At 41.5% G+C, this 15,953-nt stretch overlaps 1 protein-coding gene across 4 annotated transcripts in view; it reads right to left on the bottom strand.

The window, feature by feature from the left end:
- Positions 1-458: 458 nt before the first annotated feature.
- Positions 459-15,953, bottom strand: part of CABIN1 (calcineurin binding protein 1) — a 4,301,447-nt gene continuing 4,285,952 nt past the window's right edge. For all 4 annotated transcript variants that reach the window (XM_044068841.1, XM_044068840.1, XM_044068839.1 and 1 more), the window contains one exon: positions 459-1,473. In XM_044068841.1, the coding sequence (XP_043924776.1) occupies positions 1,330-1,473 (144 nt within the window). In that variant the 3' untranslated portion in view covers positions 459-1,329. The remainder of the gene's footprint in view (positions 1,474-15,953) is intronic.

Genomic DNA, 15,953 nt, shown 5'->3' with positions numbered 1-15,953 from the left:
GTTCCTGACCCAGAGACTCCCCATACTCTGGAATAGACTGCCCATACATGTCAAGCAGAGTGCCTCCTTGGCCCTCTTCAAAAGGAACCTTGATGACTGGATGGGAGATAGGAAATTTACCCTGTGGATCACGTCAGTCGCCCTGCTAGACAGGGGTCCGGGGAAGTAAATATTGTGGGAAGAAATATCCAAGAAATTATTATGGCTAGGCTTGTATAGGCCCTAGGGCTGATAGCCTAGTACCAACCTATGAACCTTTGAATCTATGTCAACTGTACTTTCTACAGAGGTGAAAAAGATGAATGTAAACATTTCTGTAATTACAGAAGCATTTGAATATACAGGATAGGTAGACAGCCATTAAGGACTGCTTTAATTTTGGTGTTATGTTTCAAAAAAGAAAAAATTATGTTAGCTCCACCCACCACCATAAAAAAAACATACACAACACTCCAAAACAGTGTGCAATATTTTTCTTCAAGATTTGCATACATTATTTACAAAGTATTAGCTTCTTGTAGAAAACAAATTTATATTTCCAGTATATTTTGTATATAAACAATGTTGAGTATATCCATCTCGATATAGAAAAAAATTCTCCACACACTCTGTATAAAACAATTTCAGACTGTCCTTAAACCATATTCAACCCTGTAAATAAAAAATCTTTCAAACGGTCTCCCAATACTGACGTGAAAGCAGATTGCTGTGTTTAACAGCTTGAAGGGATGTAGCTCACAGTTCCTGAATTGATCTTGTTATGCAGTAGATTTTCACTGGCAAACTATTATGTTCTCTGGGTCAACCACGATATGCAGCTTAAAATATAAGCTACCACTCAGTAACAACCCTCCACCCTGCCTTCTCACTTTCCATTTCCCATGATGTCTTCAATCGTTAAATTTAACATATTCAACCCCACATTACTTTTTATATAACTGCCTTTTAAAGAAAGTCTGCTGTTAAGTGCTATCACAAACATGCTTTAGGTTGTTTATAACCATTTGTCTTGCTGCAGTACCAGTCCCCAAAGCCCCAAAACAAACAACAAAGTGCTTTTGGGTAGGAAGTGGAAAGCGAACGGTAACATTTAGCTGGCAGGCATAACTCTGCACTGCAGTAACAAGAACTAAAACACTGCATACTTGGCACAAAACAACAGGGCAGGCTGGGTGTTCGGTGTACGTAGCTACCAGCTTCCTATTACAGAGGACAGGGCTGGATGATTTTCTTTGAATGATGAGTTCCAGTATCTGTGATGGTTTATAACAGGAGACTGGAAACATTATCAAGGAAAGGTTGGTGCTCTTGGGGTCTTTGTTTCTGGAGTCAGATGTCCATATAATCATCATCTTCATCAGTGTCACTCTCAAGTGAAGACTCTTGACTTGACGTTTCCAAGATCTCTAGTGCTGGCTGGCACAAGGTGTCTTTTTTCACATTGGCTGCTGACTGAGAAGACAAAATAGCGGTCTGTGCAAAAAGAAAACAAAAACACAGATTACTCCTGGGATCAGCAGTCAAGCAGGAAATTGCAACTACAACTGCCTCATTCATTCCTGTTATTTCTCATTTTGACTACTGCAAACTCTGCTTTCTTTAAGTCTGCCATTCCCCCCAGTCCCAGATTAAAATAAACATGCTTGCCCACCTGTCCATACCCTCCACCTCATCTACCCTCCCTCTTATGGTTTGAGGACTAATAGGCTTTTATTCACATGAACATTACCCTGCTCAAAGCACCAAAAATAACTATTTTGTGAGAGAGGGTAGGGAACAGCAATGGAGACACTGAGGGATACAGAGAAACTGAGAAGGTAGTCCTGGTTGTCTTTCACGTGGGTGCAATCATAGCTACACACATACTTAAGTAATGGAAGCTAGAAAGTTATATAATGACAGCTGGCAAAGAAGACCAATATGTACTTTCATGTTAATAAGCAAATTAGGAAGGTACATGGATGCATGCTGATACAGTTACACCAACCACTGGGGGGTGCTGAAATATATATCTATGGCTCAGCAACCATTGATAGAGAGCTGAAATATATCTCCAAGGTTACAACGCTCACTTGAGAGGAAGAAGGTGAGAGTTGTGTGTTTAGTACCATCCACATGGGGGAGGTTTAATGGATATCTATGGTTACATAATCATGGGGATCGGCAGATTCACATGATTGGTTACATAATCATGGGGACACACATAGAGGAGGTTTAATGGGTATCTATGGTTATATTATCCTGGGGATAAGTAGAGTCACATGACTGGTTACATAATCATGGGGACAGGTAGAGTCACATGACTGGTTACACAATCATGGGGAAAGATAGAGTCACATGACTGGATACATAATCATGGGGACGGGTAGATTCACATAATTGGTTACATAATCATGGGGATATCCCCTGGGGGAGGTTTAATAGGTATCTATGGTTACATAATCATGGGGATACACATGGGGGAGGTTTAATGGGTATCTATGGTTACATAATCATGGGGATATGTAGAGTCACATGATTGCTTACATAATCATGGGGATAGGCAGACTTACATGACTGGTTACATAACCATGGAGACAAGTACAGTCACATGATTGGCTACATAATCATGGGGACGGGTAGATTCACATGATTGGTTACACAATCATGGGGATATACCTGGGGGAGGTTTAATGGGTATCTATGGTTACATAATTATGGGGATAGGTAGAGTTACATGATTTGTTACATAATCACGGGGACAGGTAGATTCACATGATTACTTACATAATCATAGGGTAGGAAGATTCACACGATTGGTTACATAATCATGGCGATAGGTAAAGTCACATGACTGGTTACAAAATCATGGGGATAGGTAGATTTAGATTCACATGGAAGGGTGATGAAAGGTATACTCACTGTTAAACCTATCAAGTGGGGAGACGACTGGTATATCATTGGTTAGATTAATCACTGAAGGGGAGCTGAAAATATCTGCTGTTACATCAATCATAATGGGACATAGCCATGGTTATGCTGATCGTGAAGGTCAGCAGCTGAAAGGTATGTTGATAACAATGAGCTCCAAAGCATCTCCAAGGGTAGGCTGGGCATTAGAGCAGGGAAGTTAAAAAGACTCAGTAAGTCTAAACACACTATTTATAATGCCTGTGACCTACAACAAAATATGACGGTCACCCTATTCATCAAGACAGCAGTTGAGGGGATCTAAAAGATGAAAGCAAGACATTGGGTGATCCTAAAGGTGAAGACAAGGGCTATAAAGTGAGGATACAGTTAAACTGCTCAGGAGAGAGAAAAGAAAGTACAGTTGTGTGCACTTACCATAAATGTAGATGTTCGAGTGTATTCACTGTTGCAGTCATTACATTTGGGTTATCTGCTTGCAGTAACCCTCAGTCGGCTTGATTAACAAAGTCTTGGGTCCTGCGTCGGTTGCTGTCCTTTCTTCCATGATGTCAGGTTGTCAGGGGTATAAAACATGCAGCCGACGCCATTACATCCGTTTTTCTTGCCCCAGATGTCAGGTGCCCCCATAATGGGAAGCAATTAAATCTATAATACAAGGATATACCTCAAACAAAAAAGCAAATACACCAAAAAGCTTTTTGAGCATAGTAAGTGAGAGTAGAGGTATAGCCAAAAGAAGAAAGGGGGCTGGAGGGAGGCAACCAGGACTGCAACAGTGAATACACTCGAACATCTACATTTATGGTAAGTGTACACAACTGTACTATGTTCTTCATGTTTTACTGTTGCAGTCATTACATTTGGGTAGATTCCCAAAGATAAGATTAGGACGAGGAATTTAAATAGAATTAGGACCAGCTATAAGGCCCTGCAAGACTGCAGTGGCACAACCAGCGCTGGACTTAGAGAAAATTGGCAAATGATAATGCTTGGTGAAAGTATGTACAGAACTCCAGGTAGCAGTTTCTAGGATGTCCTTGGTAGGGATGCCCCTGAGAAAGGCTGTAGTGGTAGATGCAGCCCTTGGTTGAATGGGGTATGTTGCCCTGTGGGATAGGTTTTTCCATGGTGCTTATAGCAGAAATGAATGCAGTGGCCTATCCATTTTGAAATGGTTTGCTTTGAAATAGCTTTCACCTCTGTCCCTGCAGCAAAGGCCACCAGCAGTTGTTCAGATTTCCTTTGACGTTTAGTCCTGTCCAAGTAGTCTGTGCACATCTAAGGAGTGCAGTATCCATTCCCCTTTGTTCTGTGGGTTAGGAAAGAAGGTAGGCAAATGAATGGACTGATTAAGAGCCACACTGGATACCACCTTGGGCATTTAGGAGGGATTGGTTCTGAGGGACACCCTGTCCGGATGAAAGATGATGAAAAGCTCCACTGCCATAAGGGCCTGTAATTCAGATACCCTTCTTGCAGAAGTGATTGCTAAAAGGAAACCTGTTTTCCAGGAAATCTGTAGTAGTTGCTGGCGAAAGGAGGAAGAGTGAGTTCCTCCAAGTCAAAGTTAATGTCCCAGTCTGGAGCTGGAGCTCTTCTCGGTGGCCTTAAATTTTTGGCCCCTCTGAGGAACTGCTTGAGCAGTGGGTGAGAGAAGAGGGGTGGCTCTGTGCTATAATGAGCTGAAATGGCTGAGGCATGAATTTTGATGGAAAAAAAGGACAAGCCCTTATGAAGCATCTCAGTCAAATATTGTAGAATCTGTGGTAAATTGGGCACTGCTGCGCTCATCCCTTGAGATTGGTTCCAGGTACAAAATCTTTTCCATTTTGCAGCATAAGATTTTCTAGTACTAGGCCTCCTAGCCTCTAAAATGATATCCATCACTGATTTACTGAGGGGTGGTAAAGGAGAGATTAGGTAATTAGCCAGGCTGCTAGGTTCAGGGTTTGCAGCTGTTGGTGCAGAATCTGGTTCTCCTGCTGAGACAACAGGGAAGGAGTCTGAGGCAGGTGCCATGGGGCCAAGCGTGACACACTGTGCAAGAGGGGGTACCACTGTTGGCGTGGCCAATCTGGTACAATTAATATCGTCCTTGTCTTGTTTGATCTTTAGTAGTACCTTGGAGAGTACAGGCAGAGGAGGAAAGACATAAACTGATAGGTTTTTCCAGCTGAAGGACAGAGCATCCACTTTCCAAGCTAGTTTGCGTGGAATCCTTGTGCAAAATTTGTCCACTTGATGGTTCTGGGGGGAGGCAAACAGGTCTATATCTTGGCTCCCCCATTTGCTTGTCAACAAGATGAAAAACCTTGGTTCCAGTTTCCACTTGTGTGGGTCCATGAGGTTTCTGCTTAGTCCATCTGCCAGTGTATTTAGTTTTCCTGGCAGGAATTGAGCTTGTAGATTCACTTGGTAGCTCAAGGCTGTGTTCCACAATGCCATGGCTAGTCTGCAGAGGGGGTAAGAGTGTGTACCCCCTTGCTTATGTACCACATGACCGTGGTGTTGTCCGTTTTTACTGTCCTGGAAGAATGTTCATAGGTTGGTACTAGGCTATCAGCCCTAGGGCCTATACAAGTCTAGCCATAACAATTCCCTGGCTATTTCTTCCCACACTATTTACTTCCCTGGATCCCTGTCTAGCAGGGCGACTGACGTGATCCCCGGGGAGAATTTCTTTCTCCCATCCAATCGTCAAGGCTCCTTTTGAAGAGGGCCAAAGAGGCACTCTGCTTGACATGTATGGGCAATCTATTCCAGAGTCTGGGGAGTCTCTGGGTCAGGAACCTATCCCTCCAGCATGTTTTGTTTATTGTGACAACAAGATTTAGATCCCTGGAGCGTGTGGCTCTGAGGGATTGGGATTTCTTTAAGTGTAGCATGTCCAACAGCTCTGGGTTTGACATGGCCTTGTATGTTAAGCAGAGATCGCCTCTGAGTAGACGCTATGCCACAGAGTATAGCTGGAGTTTTTTAAGGTGGTCAGCATAGGGCATCTGCTTTAGTCCTGTGATTCTTTTAGTGAGGTATTTCTGCGGTCTTTCCAGTTGTTGCAGATGTCTTGAGAGGTACATACCAAACGGGGCGTTGTATTCTATAATGGGTCTAATGAGGTATGAGTCCTTGAGGGATGAGTCCTTGAAGGCTGTCAGAGCATTCTGTACAGCTAGCATTTCCTTTTGATTTATGTGTAGGTGCATTTGACTTGGGTTCCATTTGCCCTGAATGCACTTCCCTGCCAGGTGAGCCCCCCCATGCATAGTCTGATGTGTCTGTTGTTAAGGTTTGGGCGGCAGGGGGCAGTGTGAATGGTAGTCCCTTGTTTTGGTGGCAGGCCTCTGCCCAACAAAGAAACTCTAGGCATAGGCAAGGTATGACAGGAATCATCCAAGGCCAACTTTGAGAGAAAAATCGCTAAGGACACTAAAGATAACCACAAAGCCTTCTTCAGCTATGTTAGAAACCTGGGTGGAAACCCTCAGATATGCTCAGAGTTGGTTCACAACAACATAAAATACACTGAACCCACAGATATTGCCAACATTCTGGCTGACAGGTTCAGTGCAAATTTCTCCCCTCCTTCACCCCCAAAAGAAGAAATACTTATCCCAGCTGAATGTAATCTCCCTGTCATCTCAGATGTCCAAGTGAGAACCGCCCTAAACAAAGCAAAAAACACAGCATCAATGGGACCTGACGGTATCCCGGGTTGCGTGTTACGTGAACTCCAAGAGGAGCTAAACCCACACATAAAAATGCTATTTAACCTTAGCCTTACTTCGGGATATGTACCTGAACACTGGCGTACAGCAACAGTGGTCCCACTCCACAAGGGGGGTGCCTCTACAGACCCTGGAAACTACCGACCCATAGCTTAACCAGCCTGGTCTGCAAAGCTATGGAAAGAATCATTATGGAACTCATAAACAGAGACATGGGGGACCTGCAGACGCTTGACCCCACCCAGTTCGGCTTTGTAAAGGGCAGATCCTGCCTTTTAAACCTGGTTGACTTTTTCGAAACAGTCACTAGAGCCATTGATGAGGGCAAAGCAGTCCATACAGCATACCTGGACTTGGCTAAGGCCTTCGACACAATACCCCACTCAGGCATCATAGATAAGCTCAACAGCTTAAAAGTAAACCCTTATGTCACTACATGGGTTGCAAACTGGCTAAAGGACAGAACCCATAAAGTTAAAATCGCTGGAGCAATGTCAGACTCAAAGCCAGTCACAAGTGGTGTCCCACAGGGATCTGTCCTGGGACCCCTCTTGTTCGGCATTTATTTCTCAGATGTTAAAGCAAACATGGGAGGGCTGTGGCTGACAAAGTTCTCAGATGACTGCAAACTAGGTGCCATAGTCGATATACCAGCAGACACACACATCCTACAAAAAGGCCTCACAGAAACGGACAACTGGTGCCGGAGTCACGGCCTTAAACTAAATGCCAAAAAATGTATAGTCATCCCCTTTGGGAAAAATAAAGTGCCCACAAATTATCACATAGACAGCAACCCACTGAGTACGGAAAAAGTAATCAGAGACCTAGGGACCCAAGTCGACAGCGACCTCTCATTTGACACCCACGTTGCCAAAGTGGTTAGAAAAACATTCTACCTTGCACACCTCATCATGAAGGGATTCACATCCAGATCCAAGGATGTCATTGTACCCCTATATTCCTCCCTCATCAGACCCATGATTGAGTGCAATGCCCCATTTGGTATGTACCTCACCCGGCATTTGCAACAGCTGGAGAGACCACAAAAGTACCTCACCAAAAGGATCAAGGGTCTCCAACATATGTCTTATTCTGCCAGACTAAAGAAACTTCAGCTCTATTCAGTAGCATACCGCCTGCTCAGAGGTGATCTCTGCCTGACGTACAAGGCCATGTCCAATCAGGATCTGATGGACATGCTCCACCTCAAAAAATCCAAATCCACCAGGACCACGAGAGCTAAAGACCTAAACCTCGGCACAAGTATGAATAGGACATGCTGGAGGGATAGATTCATAACCCAGAGGCTTCCCATGCTTTGGAACAAGATCTGTGTCACTGCTAGACAGGGGCACAGTAAACTAATTCTATTATATAAGGGGACCTTCATTGTGTCACTACTAGACAGAGGCACAGTATTCTAAATTTATTCTGTACATTTTTTGTACCACTTCATGGGGTGGCAAAAGCCACATCACTATGGCTAGGCTTACAAATGCCCCAGGGCAGATAGCCTAGTACTATACTATGAAACTATAGCTTTTAGATCCTGTGAATGTTGACACCATAGGCTTTTGAGATACCATTGCAGTTTCCTCATATGCAGCCTTGCATATGGAATTAGAAGAATGCAGGAGGCCATAAACCTCAAGGTTTGCAGTATTTGCCTTGCAGATAACTGGGTTTTTCTGGTCACTTGTTAGAAGTAGGTTGTCAAATGAGTCAGTTTCTCTGGCGTGAGGAAAGCCATCTGGGAAGTTGTACTCAAGCTTGCTCCCAGGAAAATAACTTGTTGACAGGGTACCAGGTGTGATTTCTTTTCGTTTATGGTGTACCCCAGACAAGTCAGTATCCTTTGAACAAAGGCCAGATTATTCAAAAGTATGTCCTTGCTTTCTGCCTGAATTAGACAATCGTACAGGTATGGATATATTTGAATATTTCTTTGCCTGCAGAATGCAATGACTGGAGCTAGGCACTTTGTGAATACCCTGGGCGCAGTAGATAAGCCAAAGGGCAGTGCAGAGAACTGATAGTGCATGTAGCCTGCTTTGAAGCGTAGGTATCTTCTGCAAGACTCCCTGATAGGGATGTGCAGGTATGCTTCTTTTAAGTCTAGTGTTGCCAACCATACATCTTTGTCTAGCATAGGAAGCAGCTGGTGAAGAGTCAGCATCTTGAATTTTGGAATCACCAGAAAGGTATTTAGAGTAGAAAGGTCCAGGATAGGACGCCATGTATTGCCTTTGCTGGGTACCAAAAAAGTCTCGAATAGAAACCTTGTCCCTTTTCCTCTTCTGGTACCAACTGAATTCAGCCCAGGAAATTCATATAAGTAGATCCTCTCAAACATGGCCTATAAATTCCAAAAACGTAGCTTCAGTTAGTCAAAGTCTAAAATTCCAACATTAGCAATATCTGTTTGTATCACAGGCATCAAAACATAGAGTGACCTGCCCACATCTTTTCTCTGTATCTCAGGCTGGCACTGTAATGTAAGTTACAGACCATAAATAATGAATGTTCTTACCATATAAGGTGATTTACAAGGGGTTCAGCTGCACAGAATAACTTTTTTGGCTTCAGCTTCTGATAACAGAGTTGAGCGACATCCAGAATCTTCTCCTTATCTCATGCTTGGGGATCTGCAAACATATGTAACCAGTGCATAATGTGACATCAGACTTTAGACTAGAGGCCATGTGCTCGACCATTCAACCACGAATGTACTGAGTGAACACAACCAGAAAGACAGAAAAACAAAAAGATATGAATATACGTGTGTACAACGGCCTGCCTTTCAGTAAATGGAAATGATGGGTGGAGAGGGTATCTTGGGAATGTAATAAACACCCACTTCAGAAGGCATCCTCAAAACCAATTGATATGAGTACATACACTTTATATCTGATTTTACAGACCTTCTGCAGTGGATGACTGTTTCAAAAAAACTTAAGCATTAAAAAATGTAAACTTCCTGAAGGTAGACGAAGACAAAAGGCAAGGGACTCAGAAGACAAAGTCCTAAAACACTAAGATACCAAAGAAGACCAGACTCCTGGAATTAAAGTCCAAACATTAATACAGATATCCAAGTGACATTAACACAAATGTGTGTAAAGGAAATATTTATGAACCAAACATAAGAAGAAACAACAATAGCCTGATGATCACCCACGAGCAGCATTTTCCCAATAGCAAGCTCAATCGTTTACAATAATGTAATTGGTGATTCACTGAGAGCTTTCTTTACCATTGCCAGTCCTTTTCTACTTAATATTGAGGAGACAAGCAACTGTTCTGACTTCTGGAACTCACATAACCCTTCTTAAGGTAAAATGTGAGATGGTAGCACATGTAGACAGCATGATGGGATTCTGCCTCAAAAGAGAAAAAGGGAGATGTAGAGCTGTTTAAAGACAGTTAGTGTAGGGGACTAAAGCTCTAACTGTTTAAAGACAGTTCGTGCAGGGGACTAAAGCTCTGAGCTGTTAATGAGCTTCATGTGCCCAGGGTACAGGGTTTGATTCCTTCCACCTTTATTTGCAGTTATCACAGGGGACCAAAGCTCTGAGCTGTTTGTGAGCTGCTTCCTGTGTTCAGGGTACCGGGTTTGATTCCTTCCACCTTTATTTGCAGTTATCACAGGGGACTAAAGCTCTGAACTGTTAATGAGCTGCTTGCTGTGCCCAGGGTACCGGGTTTGATTCCTTCCACCTTTATTTGCAGTTATCACAGGGGACTAAAGCTCTGAGCTGTTAATGAGCTGCTTCCTGTGCCCAGGGTACCGGGTTTGATTCCTTCCACCTTTATTTGCAGTTATCACAGGAGACTAAAGCTCTGAGCTGTTAATGAGCTGCTTCCTGTGCCCAGGGTACAGGGTTTGATTCCTTCCACCTTTATTTGCAGTTATCACGGGGGACCAAAGCACTGAGCCGTTAATGAGCTGCTTCCTGTGTTCAGGGTACAGGGTTTGATTCCTTCCACCTTTATTTGCAGTTATCACAGGGGACTAAAGCTCTGAGCTGTTACTGACCTGCTTCCTGTGCCCAGGGTGCAGGGTTTGATTTTTGTCAACTCTGAGTAAGTCACAAAGCAGACAGTACTCACAGGTCAGAAAAGGGAGTTTTGTCTAGTGGGCTTACCTAGTCAACAAATAGGTAAATAAATAAATTAATTAATTAGCAGCAAGAAAACCCAAAAGCAGTGAGTGTGTTCCAGCAGCAAACCCAAGCAGAATTCCAAGCAAAACCACAGTTGGTAACAGGCAGAAAGGCAAGGCTCAACAGTTGTAAAATCCACAATTTTTATTAAAAAGTTGGCGCTTTCGCAGTGTTCACCACCACTTTATCAGACAAAAAAGTAAAGCAAATTAACTTCTTTTATACTAGATTTCAGCATCAATCATCACAATGCAGAATCCTAATTGATTCACATGGCATCTGCTTTTAAAGCAACCGTACTAAAAGCTGCACATAAAAAATAACAGTAAAAAATACCAAGATGCAGAATAGTGCATTTATCTACTTTTCTTTGCTTTTAATACTGGTTTTAGGGGTACATGGTTATTCAGACCCATTTCCCTGTGCGCTCTTAATCTTAAAATCCACTGTAATTTTGCATTTTCAGTCATATTTACTAACCCCCCCCCCCCATACTCACAGTCACAACTTGTAAAACTTGGAATACAAATGTATGTGTGTTGCCATTTGTTAGTGTGTGTTTTGCTAAAACACTACAATCATTCCCTCTTCTTGTGCAATACAAATGATCCCTCACTCTCTCTTTCAGTTTCCAGTTGGTCTTACCTATATAAAATTTGAAACATGAAACACAGTGTGCTGCATAAATAACATTCTGTGTGTTGCAGTCTGCTGAAACCCTAAGTTTCCATAAATGGCCTGTCTCTGGATGCTTAAAGTACATAGACTGATCAATACAGTCATAATATGCACACTTCTGACATTTACGTGTACCCCATTGTCTTACCCCTAGATTATGATATAATCTAGGATAACATAAACACTGTTTAAGATTCTTCTTATTTTTATGCACGAAAAACAGGTTGCTGGCCTACCAGCTCTTTTACCTTCTCGTCAGTCTGTAAATTGTGCCAGTTACTTCTGACCACTTCCCTAATTCTGTTCACCTCTGTTGTATAGGTAAAGACCATGGGCATTTTCACAGATCTACTTTCAGCATACTTAGCTGTATCATTTCATTGTGAGAAATAGGGCTTGGCCCTCCCTTGTCTTTCCTTATTTACTACACTATATGCCTTGTCAATTTCCACAGGCCCATACCCTCTACCCTTAATGTAATCCCGTAGATGGCATAGTCCATCCTGAAAGTCCTTGTCATTACAGGATAGACGTGAGGTCCTCATAACCTGTCCCTTAATGATATTACTAAAAATATGTTGTGGATGCATACTATCCCTATGCAAATATGTGGGGCGATGACATTCTTTCCTATGAATAATGGTGGTTAGACCAGTTCCTTGCTTGGCTATAGTTACATCCAAAAAATCAATTTTACTCATGGATTTACTTAGGGTAAATTTAAGAAAATTACTACTGGTGCTCAAATATTGGGTATAAAGTTCTAAACTCTCTTCAACTCCCTGCCAACCTATAAAAAGATCATCCACAAAATGTCGATATATTATTATATGTGGATCCATATTATTTAGAATGTGTTGGTGTTCCCATTCCATCATGACCAAGTTGGCATAGGAGCTCGCACAGCTAGTGCCCATGGCAACTCCTGGTTTTTGCCAACAGCACTTGTCTTTGAAGAAGAATATGTTATTCTCTAGAACTAATTCCAAGAGTAAACAGAATAGATCCACCTGTTTTGATTCAAATTGTCTGTATCTATCTAAGGCACTTTTCACCATCAATATCCCCTCATGATTGTGAATACATGTAAATAATGAAATCACATCTAAAGGTTGCCAAGACCTCAATACTTTTACTGATCTCCCCATTGGTTGCATTATATAGATCCCTTAGAAAATGTTTTGTGTCCCTTAACATTACCTCAGATTCATCCAGAACCTTTCTAAGTTGTTTGTCCAGAAATCTAGAAATAGGTCTGTCAACTAGCTCCCACCCGCTACAATGGGTCTAAACGGAGGCTTCAAGGAGTGCTTGTGTATCTTTGGTAGCCCATGCATTTGAGGTATAAGTGGATTCTGCACTATAAAATAATCATACAGTTCCTTAGTAACAAGCCCTAAATTCAAACATTCTAATAAACAGTTATCAAGTCTACATTTCAAGTCATGCACCATTACTGCATCAATACTAACATAAGTGTTAAAATCACTAAGCATAATAAACATACTATCAAGACAGTAAGTTGAATCAAGAACAATATTTGTATTACGTTGCATTTCTAACAAAGCTTGTCGTTCACTTTTAGTTAAATTATCTGCACAAGTAGAGGGAATGATTGTAGTACTTTAGCAAAACACACACACACATTTGTATTCCAAGTTTTACAAGTTGTGAATGTGAGTATGGGGGGGTTAGTAAATATGACTGAAAATGCAGAATTACAGTGGATTTTAAGGTTAGGAGCACACAGGGAAATGGGTCTGAATAACCATGTACCCTAAAACCAGTATTAAAAGCAAACAAAAGTAGATAAATGCACTATTCTGCATCTTATTTTTACTGTTATTTTTATGTGCAGTTTTTAGTACTGTTGCTTTAAAAGCAGATGCCATGTGGAACAATTAGGATTCTGCATTGTTGTGTTAATTGATACTGAAATCTAGTATAAAAGAAGTTCGCTTGCTTTGCTTTTTTGTCTGATGAAGTGGTGGTGAACACTGCAAAAGCACTAACTTTTAATAAAACTTGTGGATTTTACAACTGTTGAGCCTTGGCTTTCTGCCTGTTACCAGCTGTGGTTTTGCTTGAAATAAAAAATAAATAAATTAATTAAATAATAACTAGGATCAGCTGGAGTTTCCAACAGAAAACAATCTACATTTCAGAAATCCTGCATGCAGAGGTGAAGTACCTCACCAAGAGGATTACTGGCCTCAAACATATGTCCTATGCAGCCCAACTGAAAAAACTCCGGCTGTACTCAGTGGCATATCGCTTACTCAGAGGTGATCTCTGCCTTACAATGCCATGTCCAACTCAGAATTGATGGACATGCTCCACCTAAAGAAATCCAAGTCACTGCGAGCCACACGCTTTAGTGAGCTAAACCTCGCCACAACAATAAACAGAACATGCTGGAGGGATAGATTCCTGTCACAGAGACTCCCCATGCTTTGGAACAAAATTCCAAATTACATCAGGCAGAGCCGCTCACTAACACTCTTCAAGAGAAACCTTGATGAGTGGATGGGTAACAGAAAATACACCCTTGGGATCACTTTATTGGCTCTGCTTGACAGAGGATCAGTTAATCAATGGGGTGGCGAAAGCTGACACACTCTGGCTAGGCTTATAAATGCCCTCAGGCAGATAGCCTAGTACCTATTAACATAAATGTTTCAGACAAGTCATGGTACCTGCAAGCTTAATGGCTGAGGAAAGGAAGGTTTCTGTCAGCATGGTCATCATAATTGTACATGTTTGCGTATGACCACTGCTGTAATACTGGTAATCACAAGAATTATACCATATGCAGACTTCCAACCACCAAGTCTGACTTCCACATCTTCTGTATGTCCCTGCACAGGACTAACATCCCTCACATCATGATATGCAACTTTGGCTGCACACTGAGTAACAGCTTAACTCCAGCTCTCCCAGTGTGAAAACAGAAACTAAACACAGAAGTTCAGTAGACTTTTGTGTTTATGGGTAAATTTCAGTAACTGGTTAGTAAGCATACTGCCTGGATGCCGGGAAAAAAGAAATACAGAGCACCTGGAAAAAAATCAGCTAAAAAAGTTAGGAAGAAACACTGACTGGCGAAAGTTCTGCAGCTGTTCAGAAAAAAAGCTATGCAACCTCCAGATATGACTTCCAGTAACCTACAGGAAGATACAAGGCAACTGCACACGCACCTGGTTAAAATAAATGAAACACTGATGGAGTATATCAACACAAACAAACAAAAAAGGCTGGGAAAAAATGGAAGAAGCTTTAAACAAATATTCAGATGAGGTGATAAAGCTGCAAAACCCAGAGGCTGAAATGAAGAACAGGCTGGCATAATATGCAACTGCTCAGGAAGAGATATTTCAAAAAATAATATAATTAGAGGACAGAGTTTTCAGCTATATCAGATAAGCTGGAAGGAACAGACTGCATTAACTTCATGAAAGCACAAATAAGCAACTGGACTGATATTCCACACCAGGAGATGTTAGCTGAAAGGGTAGATTGTATGTATGCTCCAAACCTGGCTATGAGAAAGTGACCTAGACCTTTAATAGTAAAGATGCAATGTTATCAGCAAAAGGAGTTGATTCTGACAAAACTGTGACAGAAGGACAAAATAATGCTAAAAGTGAAATACAGCAGAGTATTTGTAATGACTACTCACTGTACACCAAGCAGAAGAAGAGTAAATTCATTCCACTATTCAAGGAATGTTCAGACAAAGGTGTGAGATTCAACTGCTGTACCTAGCTGTCTTCAAGGTATTCTTCCCTGGAGGGACAAAATCACTTTTTGAAGTACATGCTAAGGAGAAAATACAAAAGTTTGTCCAACAAAAAAGTGAGCTGTGAATGGAAAAGAGATTCTGCTTCTTGTTGTTCTGGTAATAAAGACCACAGAGAGACTGCACCTGTGAAATAATTTCAAATGTTTCAAAGGAAAATGTTAGAGAGAAGGAAGGGAGCACGAGAGTTGACTAGAAGAATCGGGTGTACGTTGGAAATGTGGCAGAGACAGGAATTGGGAGATGGAGATGAATAGTAATAAAACCAATAACCTAATGTTTGATTACAATGCAATAATTATATCTGTGAAATATGACAAAACAAGAAAATCTGGAAATATTGAACTTTTTCAGAATATTTTGGACTTGTGGAGGAGTGTTAGGTATATGCCCTACTTCATGTCATTAAAGTTTGGAAAATGCTTTGGGAAGGGGAAAAGAAGGGAGAAAGTTAATAAGTAAAGAAAACATTTATTTTTTTTCTTACTAGTACTATTTTTATGGTGTATGGTTTTCTTTGCATGCTATAATGTAAAAAAGTTTTCTCAGTTATTTTTAAGTGCAATGGGAATTGTAAATAGGTGCTGCTGCTCTTTTTTTTCTCCCTTTTCTCTTTCTTCTTGTTCAGTTTTAAGAAATGTGGGCATTGCAATGTAAAAAAAAAACCCCGTT

The sequence above is a fragment of the Protopterus annectens genome, chromosome 4.part0 (assembly GCF_019279795.1).
Source record: "Protopterus annectens isolate FY-2018-M chromosome 4.part0, PAN1.0, whole genome shotgun sequence".
Classification (NCBI taxonomy): Eukaryota; Metazoa; Chordata; order Ceratodontiformes; family Protopteridae; genus Protopterus; species Protopterus annectens.
The sequence above is the reverse complement of the archived record's forward strand: the minus strand, read 5'-3'. Positions and strand labels throughout refer to the sequence as shown.